This window comes from Nilaparvata lugens, chromosome 9 (genome assembly GCF_014356525.2).
Source record: "Nilaparvata lugens isolate BPH chromosome 9, ASM1435652v1, whole genome shotgun sequence".
Taxonomy (NCBI): domain Eukaryota; kingdom Metazoa; phylum Arthropoda; class Insecta; order Hemiptera; family Delphacidae; genus Nilaparvata; species Nilaparvata lugens.
The window spans coordinates 2,216,261-2,236,392 of NC_052512.1; the positions used below are offsets into that span (position 1 = coordinate 2,216,261).

Genomic DNA, 20,132 nt, shown 5'->3' on the forward strand with positions numbered 1-20,132 from the left:
TTTTTTAAAGAGTCCACTGCCTTCAATGGCAAGTAAATGTTAACAATTGATTTCCGGTTGGCATTTATATTTTATTTCTCGTATTCAATATTGACCGTTTTCATCCTTGTTAATTAATAATGATCAGTTATATTCTATTCGTTCAAGAAATATATATTTGAATCATTTAATGATGAAATTTCATAATCCAGATTGGATATTTTGTTGAATTATCATATTCTTATATTGTAAAAGAGTGGTTTGGCAACATTGCAGAGCTAGAAAAGGATAGGGCTAACTGTTTTGTGGAATGATGGACAGGGATAGCAGCATCAATCGAAAGCTGCCATTAAACGTCAGAGTAGACCTATTATAGAACATCGGCCATCTTTTCAGTTCTACATACACTGTGAAATATGGCAGCCAATAACTATTTTGGTTTTACACATAGTGGAACTCAATATGCGTAAGTGGTATTTATTTGATTCATTGATATCAGTTTATTTATAATTAATTTTTATTTTCAATTAATATTACCAATAAATGGAAATTATTGTGTAGGACTCAGATCAGAAAGATACTGCCGGCTTTGCTTGGCGTGGCTTTTTTGAGCAGGGTTTTGTTTTTTGAATGGTTTTTATTTACTTTAATTTATCTGGAATATACTACTAATGTTCTTAATCTATTATTCAATGACCTGCATGAGTATTCAAACAATCAAGATACGTTTTATTTTAAAAATTTTCACGTGATTTTGCATTTTCTTTGTTGGTTTAGGTTGATTCTAAATTTAGTATAATTCAATTTACCTTCCTGTTGCGTTTAATAGCCTTTAAAGTTTTTTAAGATTAGTGTACTATGCCTATTTTAGGGTTTTATAGGCTTTTATAAGGCTTTTATAGGTTTTTTAGGCTTTTATAATTTATGTTCAGAAGAAAAAAGTAATAAGGCTTTTATAAGGCTTTTATAGGTTTTTTAGGCTTTTATAATTTATGTTCAGAAGAAAAAAGTAATAACATTCAATAAATTGGGTTACATTTCCCATCAATGCAGGTTTTATCAATAGGCCTTGTACATCACAAGATGTCAAACATAGCTGTTCTTTAAATGTAAGGCTACTACTCAAATGTAAAATGCTAGGTTAGGTTTTTGCTTTTTTAAGTGGCAATATTTTCATATTATTTGAAATGTAGTGTGCAGAAACCATTATATATAAGCATAATAGTATTAAATTCAATATTTTTAATGTCGATAATACTCACGCTACATACGGAACATTAGATCTACCCATAAATTGCAAATAGCAATAGCCTACATTCAATAAATTGAAATGATTTAAAGTCATAGAAAACAAAAATCAAAACGTTGGTCTTGGTTTTGCAGGTCAGGGATTGATACATTAAAAAGTTATCTATGCAATTGTTTACTATTCAATATCACTAAGACCATGGAGATAAGCAGTCAATGAAGGTCCAAAAAAGCAGTTTCGATCCGAAAATTAAATGAAAGCTGAATTTCCCACTATCGATAGAACCCTCCCAGAGGGTCATTCTCCCAAAAAATCCCCTTGGAGCTTTCCGCCCCAACCCCCTAAAACATGAAAAATGCTGGTAAACACGGGAAATAAATTATCTCTGTAACCATTGATCGGAAACAGTTCTATTTTATGCCATTCGATTTTTTACATTATGAACTACAATATTAGTTATATTCATTTTTTCAATAAAATTAACAGTTTTCTTGATAAAATAATATATATGTAAAAATTGAGGGGGTTTGTGATTTGATATTTTGTTTTCTCCGATTAACCTCGAAACAAGTAGTTCTAAAGAAAATTGAGCCAAATAATTAATGTAGCCACTCTCATTTCAAATCCATTGATGTATATTGTTATGTATTTGCGATTCAATTTGACGCTTTGGAAGGGGAAACAGTCGACGCGGAACGGCGCGGCTGACTCTCTTAGCCATAGTAAACAGCAAACTGGAAATCAATTATCTCTGTAACCATTAATCGGAAAAACTATATCATATGTCATTCGATTCGTTACATTATGGACTAAAATATTAGTCGTATTCATTTCCTCAATAAATCAAACAGTTTCCTTGATAAAATAATATATACGTAAAAATTTAGGGGTTTTTCGATTTGATTTTTGTTTTCTCCGATTAACTTCGAAGCAAATAATCTAAAGAAAATTAGACAAATAATTAATGTAGCCACATTCATTGCGAATCCATTGATTTATATTGTTATTCATTTGCGATTCGATTTGACGCTGTGGAAGGGGAAACAGTCGATGCGGTATGGCGTGGCTGACTCTCTTCACCATAGTAAACAGTAAAATACAGTAGTAGGCCTACTGCTTTCTAAGTTGCATCTTATTCACACTATGGCGCTCGAAACAATCAATATTTTCTATTGTTTTGATATGCGATGAAACTAATTTTTCACATTTTAATTCTCTAAAATCATTTTGTTGTTATAGATCTGCTAAATCATGAATTCTATGACAGACAAAGATATTGTTTGCAACCGATAAAATATTCATACTATTACATAATATAATACATATTTAAAATATGTGTGTATGTTCATAATTCTATGCTAAAATTTATCATAAGTTATGTCAAAAACTGAGATAAATCATAGATTACAATAGTGTTAACAGTGGCAATTTCCTGAAAAATCATAGCGTGCAGTGTTTGCTGTTTTCTACAGTGTTAATATTCTTTAGGCCAGGTTGATAATATACCTTCAGTTGAGCCAAATATATATGACGGCTGAGGCATAAAAAAATTATACATTGGGCTTGTTGAGTCGAAACTTTCTATGATTCTCTCTGTAAAGTAGCTTATCTTCCGTTCTTACTAGTTGAATTTAGATTATTTAGACAGTCCAATATGAAAATTCAGTAGATTCTAAAGATGAAAGCCATGCAAACATACAATTCAAGGAAGAGTAAGCATGCATAAAGGTAGGAAAATCATGAAAGTGTTTCACATTTAACCACAAAGTACCCTACCGTAGAAGATTAATTGAAAGACGATTCATACTCTTCTATTATTTTTGTTAACATATCGATGTTTCACCTCCACTCGCATCTTGTCATTCACTATACAAGGTTGGCAGAAGCTTTTCTTTATGTCGATTAATGTTGATTGAAATTGATTTTGATTAAGGCACCAAAAGAATAGATAATTTTCTATTTGAAGCATTCAAATTGAATCTATCGAACATGATTTCTTATGACTTAAGTCCAATATTAAATTAATCGATGTTTACTTTCATTGTATCGCTTTGTATCAATGTTACTTGCACTGTTTGCAATTCATCACTATTCTCTCAAGAATTATACATTGATTTTTGTGATTATAGAGATCAACTACTTTATTCTGAATCAGGATAAGGATAAATAGGGAAATTGTAAGATGGGGATAACATCCATAGTTACATAGCATCAATTTGAAAGCTCTGATAATAATGATTTGAACGGAACTGCGATTCTGGCTTGGTATTGCCTCTTCATGTTCAGTGAGAATAGTAAGCTTCAGAACAATTCGTTCTCACTATATGTGATAATATTTGGTAACATTTGTTAATATTTGAACCGAATGTGCAACAAATTAATCTACTTTCAGCTTGAAAATTTTTTTTGTTCACGTGATCTGATGATATTCATTCCATTATCAAGTGTTTAAATTATAAAGAGTGATGAAACAAGTTAAAACACAAGAAAAGCTACGAAAATAAATTTTGAATCTTCATTTTTCACAAAATAAGGATGAGAAGAAGGAGTCGGACACATAATATATCATGAAACTTCGTTGAAAAACATCAATATCTTAAACTAGAGTTATCAAATTGTGTTACCTCTGACTCGTATGGAGAAGGCACACTTCAAATTAATATAATAAATTCTGTGAGAAAACGACGAAATCCTGATTTTTATCATGAGCATGTTTGAATCATGAAAATTGTAATATTTTTTAAGAGTATTGAAAAGTGAAAATCTATATACAGCGCATGTCAAAACAATAGACAAAATTGATTGTTTCGAGCAACATACTGTAAATGAGATGCAATGTAGACAGCAGTATTATTCTGTTTACTATGGTGAAGGGAGTCAGCCGCGTCGGCTGTTTCCCCTTCCACAGCTTCAACTTGAATCGCAAATACATAACAATATACATCAATGGATTCGCAATGAATGTGGCTACAATAATTATTCGTCACATTGTTCTTTAAAACTACTTGCTTCGAAGTTAATCGTAGAAAACAAAAAAAATCAAATAGAAAAACCCCTAAATTTTTACATTATATTATTTTATTAAGGAAACTGTTCGATTTATTGAAGAAATGAATTAGACTAATATTGTAGTCCTTAATTTAACGAAACGAATGGCACATGATAGATTTTTTTCCGATTAATGGTTACAGAGATAATTGATTTCCAGTTTGCTGTTTACTATGGCTAAGAGAGTCAGCCGCGCCGTTCCGCGTCGACTGTTTCCCCTTCCACGGCGTCAAATCGAATCGCAAATACATAACAATATACATCAATGGATTTGCAATAAGAGTGGCTACATTAATTATTCGGCTCATTTTTCTTTAAAACTACTTGCTTTGAAGTTAATCGAAGAAAACAAAAAAATCAAATCGCAAACCCCCTAAATTTTTACATTATATATTATTTTATCAAGAAAACTGTTAATTTTATTGAAAAAATGAATATAACTAATATTGTAGTCCATAATGTAACGAATCGAATGGCATATAATAGAGCTGTTTCCGAACAATGGGTACAGAGATAATTGATTCTCCGTGATTACCTGCATTTTTCAACTTTGAGGGGTGCTAGGAGGGAAAGCTCCAAGGGGATTTCTTGGGACTTTTGGGAGAATGACCTTCTGGGAGGGTTCTATCGATGGTAGAAGATTCAGTTTTTATTTAATTTTCGGATCGAAAAAACCTTTATTGACTGGGCTAGTAAGCCCTTGCTATGATTGAAAATTTGATTGTTTTCAGTATATATGTCAAACAATTGAAATGAATATAGATAGTATTAACACATATAGGATTGATAACTTGAATCGACTATACCAATGCAAACCTTTCTTTGAGTTACGTGAATTTTAGTTTTTCTGAAAATTGTTTTGACTTGAATAGATGTAGCTTAGATGTTTGAATTCTGTATTTAAGTTGAAGATATAATCAAAATTACAAATGGGGAAAAATATATTAGGCAAACAGTTGTCAAGTTGTCAGTCAAATCAGAATTTATGAAAACCTCTGAATCAGAAAAATGAAATATGTAAAAAAAATATATAATTTACTATTACGGCAAGAAAATTAGTGTGAATGTGTTCTAAATCATATTTTTTTATTACAAAACTAATTTTTGAAAGTATATCGTAGAGAAAATAAGTAGCCTAAGTTTGCTGTATTTGTAAAGGTTCAGTGATTGGTCCTGTTCTATTCCTGGTAATGATAAATTACCTTGGATTCATGGGTAACATCCTCATGTTTGCTGACGATGCCACTATTTTCGCAAGGGGTAGAGCACCAGATTTGTCCAAGAGGTTGGCAGCAGATATTTTTGAGCAGGCGAAGCAGTGGTTCACCAGCAACGAGCTGATGCTTAATGAAAGCAAAACCCAGGAAACAACATGCACTCTTGTTCGGGAGCAGCTTGACGATCTCACAGAAGTAAAGCTACTGGGTTTTACACTGGATGCTAAACTTGGCTGGAGTAGCCACATTGATAACACCTGTAGGAAACTAGCCAGAGTGATGTACCTACTGAGACGTCTGAGCCATTAATCTCCAGGAAGCATCTGGTGGAGGTGTATTTTGCTATGTTTCATAGCCATATCAACTATGGACTTCAGTTATGGGGGCACGCTCCAGGCTGTAAAGATGTACTGCTCCAGCAGAAGAAGGCTCTAAGGATCCTAGATTCAGCGGGATACTTGGACCACTGCCGACCCATCTTTATCAAGCTGAGAAAACTCACGGTATACAATCAATATATCTGGCTCTCCCTGTTGCACGCAAGGGATAATTTCCACTTGCTCATAAGAAGAGAAGACAGACACTCCTACAACACCAGAGGAAAAGCGAAAATAGACATCCCTTTCTGCAGGCTGAGTAAGAAGAAGGATTGTTTCCCAATACTAGCCCTGAGGATTTACAACGCCTTACCTGACAGTGTGAAGAACTTGGACGACAGGAGCTTCAGAACAAAAATCAAAAACTGGTTAATAGAGTCTCCATTCTATTCAGTGGAGGAATACTTTGAGGCCACTAGAAACATCAGCTAACGTCGAGTGATAATTATTGTAATGCATACAGGCAAGGCCATCTTGTAAAAGTTTAAATATTACTATTCTTAAATGTTTTTTATATGTTTGACTAAGTTTATAAACGTAAATAAGTGTTTATTACGGACATAGTTATATGTCAACTCTACGACAAGGACCAAGTCAGGTCCACTTTCTGACACAGTCAATCCAGTTATCTGGTCATGACTAAGGAGAGAATTATGAAGTAAGTAAGTATGAAGTAATTCTATAGCAAGTATATAATGTTATAGTGTAATTTATGTACGGGCATATTAATATAGCCTTATAGTAACTATACTAATAAATTTCCGGACGTTTATGACACTATTTCCTTAGATAAGACGTTGATTTTGATTTTTTCCTTTGATTAAATCCGTACAAGGTACATTTTTCCAAATGACCAAAGGTATTTTAAAAACAAGATCACCCTACTTGCCATGTTAGATTAGATTCAATTCTTTCTTGCAAGGAAAACTTGACATTTGGCAAGCTGTTCAACTTCCATTAGTGCCAGTATTTCAAGAAATTGTCAAAATGAATACTTGACGAACTGAGACGATGTCTTGAAACTTGAACTGGATGGCTCATTTGTTTCAGTATCTCAAGAAATTGTCAAGATGAATACTTGACGAGCTGAGACGATTCCATGAAACTTGTATTGTTTCAGTATCTAAAAATTGTCAAAATGAATAATTGAGCTGAAACGATGCCGTGTAACTTAAACTGATTGGCTAATTTTGTTAGTATCTCAAGAAGTGGTGAAAATATTTAGGCTAGGCGCAAACCAAAATTAGTCAAGACAAGGCAATACACCTTTGTCACAATATTTCACATGGTTGCTTATGACGCAACTCACACTGATTATTCATTGCAATTAGACATGTCTTCATAAGAAACATTTAGAATTCGAATAAGAAGTTCTTATAACTTCAAAAGAAGTATTAACTATTTTTTATCTTACTGAACTGTGTGGTTTTGTTTTTCTTATTGATTCGGATTGTAAATATTATGAGTTTGAATAAATGAAATTTGAATTAGAAACTATGTGAAGTATTATGACTGAACGTGTCTAATCATGTCTTGTCCTGACTAACTGTCAAGCCTAACAGTAGCCTTACGTGATGAACTGAGACCGTGCCAAATATTGTAATAATTTAGCGTTTGATTTGGTGGTTGCAGTCCAACGGGGGCGACTCCGTACCAGACAACGCAGCCGGGCTATGCGGCGATGGCCCCTTCTGCGGCTGCGGCGAGTTACCCACAGCGTGCGGCTCCAGCTGCTGCATACGAGACCGCATATCCTGCGGCTGCGGCCGCTTCACACGCTCAGTCTGCGCCCTATGCCGGTCAGTCATAGTATAAGTCCATCCTTAAGAAAGACTCGAATTACTGACATCTCTTCACAGTGCAACAATTTGTTTGGTCTGATGTTTATACAATCATGTTCTGACCTGAATTTGGATTTTGATTATTGAAACATAATGAAAATTAAGTTAACATGAATCATTGAAAGATGAAATAAGAAAATATAAATTAAGTTTGAAGTCAGTAAAATTGTAAAGAAGAATGAATTATAAAATATCGTTTATGAACCGCACAAAATAACAATTTAAAATTGGAATATAATATCTTTGTTACAATTTATTAAAAGATCACTGAATCGAGAGAGAAATTTTATCTTTACCGGGAGCCGAGAGACGTTTTAAACAAAAATGCGCGTGCAAGAATGAAGCAGACCGAATTACAGTAGCCATCTAACAACCGAAGCTCAACCCAACTGAATAAATATCACATTATCTGATCCAGTGGAAACTAATATTGATACGTTTCTCCCTGCGATTTTGATATAGCCTAATTATGATTGTCAATAAATGGAACAAATAAATAACGTATAAATATGCACTATCACTAGAAATATAATATCGATGACATTATTCATCTTTTTCCTTTAGAACTACTCTTGAATATTTGACCGAAGCGAAGCTGAGGTCTTAGTTTCGACTCGATCGGCTTTTGTCTGTTCGTTTGTACCGCAGTTACGGTCGCAGTTATTATCCGATTTGGATAAAATTTGGTATGCAAGCTCTTTGAAACAAGGCGCAGAAACGTATGTGTAACGATTTTTGATAAGACCTGTTTTTTTGTAATTTAAAAAACCGCAGACCAACTCCATCCTGGAAGTACTTTTTGTTATCTAGCGTCTTTGAAGATAAAGCAATTCATGTTTCTACTTTTTCACCTTCAGTATCAACAACTCACGGTAGTGTAGAGAGCTGGAGCGTTGGATCTCGCACTGTGGAACCCAGGTTCGAACTCGTTTCGACCAGATTTTTTTTGCAAACGATACTTTGTTTTATCTTATTCTAATAATATAAATCATTATAAAATAGATTATTATGATAATATTAGAATTATTATTAAATTGATTTATCAAATTAATTGATGAATTATTAAAAAAACTTTTTTGTATTGGAGTCCAATACTACAGTTGTAGAAAAAATGTGTAGGTGATTCCAGCGATAAAGTCGAGTTTTACGCTCTCAATACATAAATAACTATTACTGTCTATGTCACAGATAAGTCAACTACTTTTATCATCATAAAAATTAATCAACTAATAAATAAACAACTATTTAGTTGTAGACAATTTAACATCATAAACATTTCTTCAATCTCCAACTTCTTTTATTCATAACTATCAGTTATTATTTTAGTTATTTTTAACTGAATTTTCAGTTTCTCAGGTACAAAATATTATTGGATTATATGCATTTTTTGTGAATTTTTGTGTCGCTCTACAGTGTCAATTTTTTTGTTTTCCTTTTGGTATGAGATCGGAAACTGATTTGTGAGCATTAACTTTCTGCATAGGCATATAACAAGCTATAACATTGAATCAGAACATCCTAAATATTTAGTATTTAGGAGGTCCTGATTGAATCCACTTTTCAGGAAAAACATCATTAGCAACCTCCTGTCATTGTCACCAGCAAACCCATCTTATTTAGAATAATTTTCCGTCACACCATCGTCTGTGAGACGATTCATCGTCTAATTTGCCTACTGCATATTCCATTTTTCCGTCAGTTGACCGATTTCTTATAATTAATTATTAGAAAAGTTGTAATATATGTTAATATTGTAAATATGGAGACGATATAAAGGTACCTCCTTGATAAGTCCGGTGTCTCTGGAAATAGTGTCTCTAGCACTTTCAATGGAGAAAATAATAGATGACATGGCTAAATCTTCACAATATACTGTACTTACTGTACTGGCCCTTCTCATTAGATTGAAAGTTGTATTCATGAGCGAGGTCTACTGTTCGCAGAACTACTAGTATAAAAATAGAAATATAAGTACCCTTTTTAAAATTGTTTACTCACAACATGCTTTGGCTATATGATGCCATTATCAAGTGATTGGATAATAAATAAAATGACATTAAATAAATACTATTGCAAGCTTCTTCTATGTTTGAATGTACAAACATATAATCAAAAATAAGAAGTTTGTGATAGGAATTATTTAAATATTATTTTATTTATTTTCCAATCAGTTGATAATGGCATCATCATATAGCCGAAACATTTTGTGAGTAAACAATTTTATAAAGGGTACTTAGATTTATATTTTTATATTCAAGAGTAGTCCTAAGGGAAAAAAAGAAAAATAATGTATTACATCGATATTATATTTCTAGTGATAGTGCAATACGTCGTGGAACCACTATGAAAAATAATATTAGATTGATTGGTGCTCTTTTTTAAATTGGTTTGTAAATTTTGAAAATATATAGCTTCCAATAAATTTATTGAAAACTACGTAGATTGGTGAGTTGGTTGTTTTTATTCATCATGGTCCTCCCATTGTTGATTTGTTCTATAGGCCTAACAATTTCTATTATTGATGATATTTTGGCTATGATGACACAACTCAGCTCGCTTCGATGCTAGATGATGAAACCTTTGTTCCCTATTTATGTTGCTCTGAGCTAATATATTCATTCAAAAAATAGTACAATAGCAGAAAAATCAATATCTTATATCATAAATCAAATAACCTCCTACTGAAATATTGAAATTATATAGCATAATGATAAGTTTCTTTTATGAATGAATGAATAAAAAAATAACGCCCCGAGGACTAGCCTGTGTGGGGTGGTATGCATAGATCCTAAAACTAGTTGGTTGTTTTTATTCATCATGGTCCTCCCATTGTTGATTTCTTCTATAACAATTTCTATTATTGAAGGTATTTTGGCTATGATGACACAACTCAGCTCGCTTCGATGCTAGATGATGAAAACCATTGTTCCCTATTTAAGTTGTTCTGAGCCGAAAACACTATTTGCTTTCCTCCTCTTATACACATTCATGAGGAAATGAAAGGTGGAAAATTCTTTTGAATCACTTCACAATGAAGCAATATTATTGAAAAACAGGTGCAACCCGTCCTCTGCCAAGGTCTTTGTAAGACACAAACCAATAGATTGAATTATCCTATAATATTAAGCGAGCAATTTCTGTTTATTTATGTCTGTATGTCACTGGATCTCGAAAACGGCTCTAACGATTACGATTCTCACGAAATTTGGAAAAAAGTAGGCTTATAATTTAAAAATTCAATTGTACTAGGTCTCATCCCTGAGATAATTCGCTGAAGGATATAAACCATTAATATATCATCATTTCCTCTTTCGTTATACATTTTCTATGCTTTTGTACTCCAGAGCGAAGCTCAGTCCCCCAATATTATAGTGTTATATAGTTCCATAGGGAAAAAAAGTATTTTCCTATCTAGTTTACAATGGAGGAATCGTTTTTTAAAAAAAATGTTCAATGTATTTTTCTCGGGCCACTCCCGTGTTTCTGATGGACACATTAAATTCGTCGGTCCCGGCTGCCTAAAAAGCAGTCGTTGGGTCATGTCAGTGGCATTATAGATATGTTTATCATTTATAGGTCATGTCTGTTGGCTCATAGATAATAAATAAATTGAATTTGAAAATGTACTTAATCGATATTATATTTCTAGTGATAGTGCAATATGCCGTGGAACAACTATGAAAAATAATATTCGATAGTTGATGTTTGGTGCTCTTTATTGGTTTGTAGATTTTGTAATTGTTAATTTTGCATAAATTTGTTAGCCGAAACATGTTGTGACTAAACAATTTTATAAAGGGTACTTATATTTATATTTTTATATTCAAGAGTAATCCTAAGGGAAAAAAGAAAAATAATAATAGAAAGAAAAATAAAAATCTCAGTACCCTTTTTGAATTATTTAATCATGTTTCGGACATTGATACCATTTTCAAGTGATATGAAGTAAATAAATAAATACTGCTGGAAGATAATGGCATCAATGTCCGAAACATGTTGTGATTAAATAATTCAAAAAGGGTACTGAGATTTTTATTTATCTTTCTATTTTTATTACAAGTAGCCCTATACAGAAAAGAGATAAAGAAAAATAATGTATTACATCAATATTATATTTCTAGTGATAGTGCAATACGTCGTGGAACCACTATGAAAAATAATATTCGATTCAATTGATGGTGCTCCTTTCTTTATTGGTTTGTAAATTTTGAAAATATATAGTTTTCCATAAATTTGTTGGCTGTGATGACACAACTCAGCTCGCTTCGATACTAAATGATGAAACCTTTGTTCCCTATTTATATTGTTCTGAGCCAATAACACTGATTGCTTTCCTCCTGTTATACACAAATCTTGAGGAAATAAAAAGTGGAAAAATGTCAGGAATCACTTTACAATGAAGCAATATTATTGACAAACAAGCACCATAGAGAAACAATAGCGTAAGTAGATATCCCATGGTATAGGGCGTCTATGTCGCAACTTTTACTGTTATCTCAAGTTGGTCACTGTCGATTATTGTCGATTTTTACTGTTTTGAGCGGGTAAGAGTGTATGAACGGCGCACAGTATGAGAGACTACCAGCGACATAAAGCTTCACATGAAAGAACTACGTGGACTATCAGCTTGAGATAACAGCAAAAGTTGCGACATAAACGCCCTATACCATGGGATATCTACTTGATATGCTATTGTTTCTCTATGTAGGCACTATCAATAGACAAATAATATCGATGTAACACATTATTTTTTATTGACAATCATAATTAATAATTATATCAAAATCGTTGTGAGAAGAATCTCAATAATAGTTTACACTGAATCAGGTAATGTGATATTTATTCGCGTTCACCTACATTATACGCGTTTATCGAAACATAGTGTCCGAAACACTCAAATAGCATTTTGTAATAAAAAAACAATCGACCAATTTCTGCTTTGCTTTCATAGAAGTCTGAAATAATTTTATCCGTCGCGATTTGGTTCTAATTAATGAGTATTCAACCGAACAAACTGCTGACTTTATTTTTCTACACTACACTAAACGGGTACATAACCTATCGCTCTCACACTACTGTGTTTTTTATTTAATCCAATTTTTGGTGTTCCGGCCTTGCCTCTGGTTGTGTGGTGTACCGATTATTAAGGCTCTACTGATATAAAATTTTCATTATGATATATTTGATATTTTGTCACTTCTTTTTGTAGTTTATTTATAATTTTTTGTTCATTACTGTATTATAATAATTTTTTATAGATACACAGATACTTTTCTCTATTGAAGTAAAATATTAATTATCCAGTACTCTTTCATATTTTGTTGATGTATAACATGTTATTTATTATAGTAAATTATATTTTTCAATAATTTCATGATGAATTTTCATAATAAAGATAAAATATTTTGTTAATTATTAATTCTACATTCTTGAAAGACGATCTGGCAACAGAGCAAATCGAGAAAGAGATGGCGCTATTCTCTTTGTTGGATGTTAGACAAGGATAGCAATACTTTTGCTAATCAAACACTGCCATTATAACGTGGACCTCACTATATAAAGGAAGATTGACTACTTTTTTATATTTTCTCGAGAATACTTACAGAATACTCGTTGGCAGCGCAAAAACAAATTTTTGGCAACGCAAATATCAATTATAATAATAATTTCTCTGGATGTTGGATGACACATCCAGAGGAGCTTATTCATAAATTCAGGAACACCACGTATTATTGTTTCATAAATTTTCAATAATAAAACAATATTCAAGGTTTTCAAAATGATACCTCACTATATAATATATGTGTCGAGGTTATCGTCAAATTAATACAAATTTATGCCACAACAGATAACACAAAAATTCCAAAAAATTTAAAACTATATTTCTATTACACTAAGCATCACCTAGTACAATGATACTAAACCGAGGTACTATTTTCTACCTATAAATTACCTTATTGAAAAAGAATACTACTTAAATCTAAATCCTACTTACTATTAGTTCCTCACTACTTTGTATCACAATACTGAATAACCAATGTCTAATTTTTCTTTTGAAGCTATTGAAATTTTCCTCTCCTTTGATTTCTAATAGTATTCTATTAGATATTGTAGGCCCTAAATATCCTAGTGATTTTTGCCCAAATGCTGTATTCATTCTTGGTACTTCTTGGTTGTAAAGTTCTCTTATTCTAGTATTATGGCTATGATTTATGATATGGTTCCTATTTTGATGTTTTTTCATTACCCTAATAACAACAATATATACCAATTGTCTAACGCTGAGTACTCTATTCTCTATAAATAATTCTACAGTTGGAAACCAGATTTCCCTGTTTCCCATTATTTTCAAAATGCGTTTTTGAGTTTTAAATGATGGATCTATAAAACTGAAGTTAGCTGCACCCCAAAACTAACAGACCGTACCTTTAAAGAGAAATTATAACTTATCTGTATTATTTTTAGTAAAAATGATTAACTTGAATTGTGAATTTTCCATGAATAAAATGAAATATATTTGATGTTTGGTGACAGTGCAAGCCGGCACGACAGCTCCAAGCACTGGATACGACTATGCCGGGTATGCGGTGGCCCGCACGACCCAGCCGGCCTACGACCAGGTCACGGCCAAGACCTATTACCAGCAGCAAGCCACTGCTACGGCGGCCACCTATGCTAGCACCGACTACACAGGTACCAGGCGGATACACGTTAACGCAACCTCTAGTAATCTCTAGTTAACACTAACTGATGATTTAACGAAAGATTAAAACTGTGTACACACGAGCGTCTGCCTCGGGTGAGCATACGGCTAAGGGCTTGCATTCGCACGTCTGTACACTGTTCGCCGACGTATGTGGGCGAACTGGAACCCTGTCGGTGTTTTGGCGTGCTCAAAGGCGCCTCGGGCGAGCATTGTTTGCACGTGTGAACGCTTTATTGCCGTATGAGCGAGGCATAACGTAAACGTAGAAGGAACCTGATTCTAATGAATTAGGTTAATGAATGACAAATCTAATTGTAATCCTATAACGAATTGTAAATTGTAGGATGTTTGTAATTTTGTAGGATATGTGAAGTCTCAAATATTTGACAATTTCTATTCTTGATGATATTTTTGGCGATGATGACACAACTCAGCTCGCTTCGATACTAAATGATGAAACCTTTGTTCCCTATTTATGTTGTTCTGAGCCAATTATTAATTTGAAAAATAGTACAATACAGAAAAATCAATATCTTATCATAAAAAATAACTTTAAATTAAATATAATGGTAAGGTTTTTTTAGATGAATGAAAAAAACACCCTGAGGACTAGCCTATGTGGTGTGGTATGCATAAATCTTGAAACTAGAGTTGAAAACTACATAGATGGGTGAGTTGGTTGTTTTTATTCATCATGGTCCTCCCATTGTTGATTTCTTCTATAACATTAATTTCTATTATTGATGGTATTCTGGCTATGATGACACAACTCAGCTCGCTTCGATGCTAAATGATGAAACCTTTGTTCCCTATTTATGTTGTTCTGAGCCAATAACACTAATTTCTTTCCTCCTCTTATACACATTCATGAGGAAATGAAAGGTGGAAAAATCTTGGGAATCACTCACTTTACAATACAGCAATATATTATTCATTATTGACTTCAATTCATATACTGGTCCAAAGATTTGGTTATGTTTCATTCACTTTTGAATTTGAGTCCAATTTTCAGTGCAAACAAGGAATTTTGGATTTAGATTGTTATGGGTTATTAAGATTTGTCTAGGATTTCGTAATATTATGTTCTTCGCCGTGTATTGTGGAATGTAATGTGTTGAATAGAACATTGTTTATCTTAAACATGTTTCATTGTAATAAGGTGCGTACAGACTTTCGCTCTGCTCCGCAAACTAACGTCACTTGAGCAGATCGATAGATGATCGCAGGTTGAGCAAGAGCGGAACGCAATAGAGTGTGTAACAGAGCTCGAGCTTGGCAAGTTCCTAGAGCGAACTAACCAATAGTCACGCATGCGTGGTTAACGTTTTTGTTGGATCAGTTACGATCTCTGTGTTAACATATAAAATTATCAAAATTGATGGGTAAAACCTATCTGGATGGGGGCATGGAACGGTCAAGAGAGAACAATACCCCTCCTTCAACGCTGGTTGAATGGGAAACATTAACTGCCAACCCATGTCAATGCTCAACCAATATCAAACAATAGATCTCTTAATGCCCCCATCCAGATAGGTTTAGCAGCATAAAATATATTTTCAAAACCTACTCCAAAATCCACCACTCTGGTCCGCAACTTACAACTCGACATAATATGTATTGTTTAAAAAATATCAATTAGCACAAGGAAATTAGTTCTTTGATAATTAGAATAGGCTCAAAACTGTGTTCCATAGCGATGGAATTCAACTATTTTTCCAAATTTAATGAGAATGACTTGAAAATTCTGTTTTGAAACAATATGTACATCTTTGATAACCTGATACGAGTTATAAAATCGTTATACTAAAATCATTTATTGCGTGAAACACACCATTCAATTGCAGGGTTTTTGGTTTCTACCACACGACGAACATAATATCCTTTGATTAGCAATTCGATTGTACATAAATAAAAACTGGTATATGCTTTCACGGTTTAGATCTTTGTCGCATCTTGATAAGCTCTGCAGGAACTCCATGTTACACCGAAAGCTACAGAGTACAGACTGTCTGTACTTTGATGGACCTGAATTATAACTTTGATGGACCTGTACAGAACACGGAAATGGGAATCCCGCAGTAAAAGTCTAAGTGTGGAATAACGTCACTAAACTTAACAGGATGGGGGCATACGCTTCATTGCTCAAGGGTCGAAAATGTGCTAAATCTACCTGCCAAAGGGTCTCGCAGTTGTATTGTTCTAGCTTGACCGTCCCATGCCCCCATCCAGATAGGTTTTACCCAAATTGATAATTAATTATTAAATTAACATAATTAAATAATGTAAAACAATTAAAATCGGTACCAGCATATTAGAATTTAGAAGAAAGAAGCCAAACTCCCAACCAAGGCTTTCACCTTTCAAAACTTTGACACATAACCTTTTTTGTAATAAAACATCAACATAAATGCAATAAACATAATAAATATAATAAATTTATTACATAAACCTAATTAATGGGTTTCTACCTGTTGTCTCCAATAATGTATTATTATTTTTATTCGTCCAATTTACCACCCACGGAAGGGGTATTTGGATATGTCGATAATATGTATTCAAATCAAGCCATATTTCAATTATTTTAGATAGCAAAATTACATAGAAATATGTATATAATAATACTGAGCAGCCTAACCCATCTCTTAGTGTGCTTCAAATTCATCAATTGAGTATGCACAAATGCTCAAAAGCTGCTCCTTCACAATACTCTGAATTTACGTCCTGTATTTTCTCTTATGTTTGCTGGCAATTTATTGTACAGTATAAGCCAGTAAATAAATATTTCATTTTTCTTATAAAGCCAGTTACACACACACATAGATTATGGACGTTAGAATTTTTCCGTCCCTATGAATTCTAGCAGATTGAACGGAACTTGACAAACATCATATGTTTAATCTAATAGAATTTATAAGGACGGTAAAATATCGTACGAATAAAAATCGATGTGTGTGTGCAGGGCTTAACTAGCTAAAAACATAAGTTATGTGTGTTGAACTTGATGAGGTGGACTGATTTATTTATTTTTATTTAATGTGTTTTGTTGTTAGGAAGCGGTGGAGGTGCCAAGCCACCAGTGCCGTACAGTGGCGGTAGCTATGCGGGGGCGGGACGCGGTGGAGCCGCCTCACAGAAGCCGGCAGCGGTTTATGTGGCGGCCGGAAACAGTCAGCCGCCCAACGGCGCGGCCACCCAAGGCGCCTATGCTGCCACCGCTTACGGCCAGCAACAGCAGTCTCAGCAGTCGGCAAAAGTCAGTACTTATTCACGATAATTCCAGAATCACATGTTTTTAGTATAAGGCAGGAAAAGATGTGTACTATGATTGTATAGTGTAGGCCTATAGTGTATTGTATGCTTAGTTTAAGGCAGAAAAATATAGTGTACTATGATTGTATAGTGTAGCCTATTTTAATATAATAAAATGGTACATATTTAACGCCCGTACTCGATACGGTAAAAATAGCTATTGGTGTCCTCTCTAATATGGTTCCCGAAAACTTTTTCTCAAACCTTCCTGATCAGAAATTAAAAAAAAATTCAATCTTCAATTGGATCAAATTGTCAAGAGACGTTTTCGGCAATATAAGATGATAGCTTTTTCTTCTAATATCAATTTAATATTAAACTAATATTCCCCACTAATAATTTCTTTACAGTGTTGTTATAATCTAATAAATAAATATATGTTTGTAGTAGACATTGTGCTTGTGCTACTCCTCTGTGTTTTTTCCTCTTTCTTACCAACTTACAATTTTGTGAGTCTTTGTTCTATTTTTATACGTTGTTTCATAATTTAGTTATATCCGTGCTTATTTTAATCTTTATCTTCATCTTCATCTTACTATTATTACTACTCTTTTGTGATTGATACTTTTGATACACTTATTATGGTGTTATGCGATTGTATGTATGCAATTGTACAAGGAACAAATGAATTTGATTTGATTTGTCCTGGTCTCTTTTTATGAGTCTTGAAAAGACAAGTAGGTTATTACCATAGAGAAAAGATAGCAGAACAAGTTATCCCATGGTATAGGTTGTTTATGATCCAAAATTTCAAATCCATTTTATGTTAACTTGAGCCGATTACTGACGGCCAATTACTGTTTTGGTCGGGTAAGTACGGCACACAATGAGAGCTTAAAAACATTTAATTTACTAGGACTATCGGCTTGAGTTTGGTATATAAACTATCCTATATCATGGGATATCTTCTTATGCTATATTTCTCTATTCTAATACTTATTGCCTTTTCATGGACCATAGAAGAAGGCCAGGACACTAATAGCTATTTTGGTCGTATCGAGTACGGGTGTACGGTCGTTGAATTTGTAAAATTGTTATATTAAAATAGGCTATACTATACAATCATAGTACACTATCTTTTTCTGCCTTATACTAAATACAAGGTGGTGAAGAGGAAACGCATGTTTTTCGAACAGCTAGTACTCGGCGACGAGAGGGGGTATTGCCCTTGAACGAATGTTCCATACTATGCCATTTCAGTCGCAATGGAACATTGGAACGTACAACATCGTGTGTTCGCTGTGGAGCAACTTTTTTTAGAAACAATGAATGTAGTCACAGTGCAACGCTTTACCGTTGGACGTCGAGGTGCAGTACTCGATCGAAATACTGTACTCCGATGTGTTGCAGCATTTAGAAGTAGTCCTACTGTTTCTGTAATGAAAAGAAACCGTTCTTCCGAAACTTCCCCGTTCAGTTCGTACTCCGAAAAATGTAGACTGAGTCAGAACGGCAGTTGTTCCTAGACGATAAACTAGACGACATGGTTTCAGGACTGGACGACACTGACTCACTGACGACACTGACTGTCTTTTTTCCGGAGTACGAATTGAACGGGGAAGATCTGGTGGTTTATTCCTCATCACAGAACCAGTAGCCTACTTCTAAACGCTGCAACCCATCGGAGTACAGTATTTCTATCAGGCACTGCACTTCGACGTCCAACGGTAAAGCATTGCACTATGACTACAGATCAATTGTTTCTAAAAAAACTGCTCGACAGCGAACACACGATGTTGTACGTTCCAATGTTCCATAGCGACTGAAATGGCATAGTATGGGCCGTCTGCCAAAATTCGTTCAAGGGCAATACCATCTCTCGTCGCCGAGTAATAGCGGTTCGAAAAACGTGTTTCCTCTGCACCATTTGTATAACATGTTATCTGGTGATCAGCTCAGGCTAGCAGCGAGTGATCAAATCTCGAAACAAAGCGCAATGTTTGTCATTTTACAATCACAAAATCGAAGTCATTATTGGGACAGAATCAATATAATTATTATAAACCCTAAAACTCCCTAATTTTGATAATAAGATAGTCTAAATGAGGTTATGTAAACACTTCTTATAATAATCACAAACATTTTTCAGAAATTACAAAAATGTATATTGCCGTCTGTCCAGACATCTTTCGATAGATCTTGGTATTTCTGTGAAACGGCAGAGTGATTTAAACAATAAATAATTATTTTTGGTTAGTGAAATAATTACCAGCTGAAAAGACTTCGGTTTGATTCACATACTTTCAATAGTGTTGGAACATACTAGAAATTCTTCATGACCTGAACCAGCCTACGCTTTTAATCAGCTGAAGAATACGCATGCTACGCTCATTACAAATTCATGTAGACGCAGTATAAACATAAGTAAAATATGTTATAATATAAATTATATTATAATTTAACATA

At 33.7% G+C, this 20,132-nt stretch overlaps 1 protein-coding gene across 1 annotated transcript in view; it reads left to right on the top strand.

Annotated features, from left to right (window-relative positions):
* LOC111059859 (zinc finger RNA-binding protein) overlaps positions 1–20,132 on the top strand; it is a 90,645-nt gene continuing 70,513 nt past the window's right edge. The window contains exons 1-4 of the mRNA XM_039435754.1: positions 1–445; positions 7,503–7,669; positions 14,246–14,404; positions 17,468–17,670. Coding sequence (XP_039291688.1) covers positions 396–445; positions 7,503–7,669; positions 14,246–14,404; positions 17,468–17,670 — 579 coding nt within the window. The 5' untranslated portion in view covers positions 1–395. The remainder of the gene's footprint in view (positions 446–7,502; positions 7,670–14,245; positions 14,405–17,467; positions 17,671–20,132) is intronic.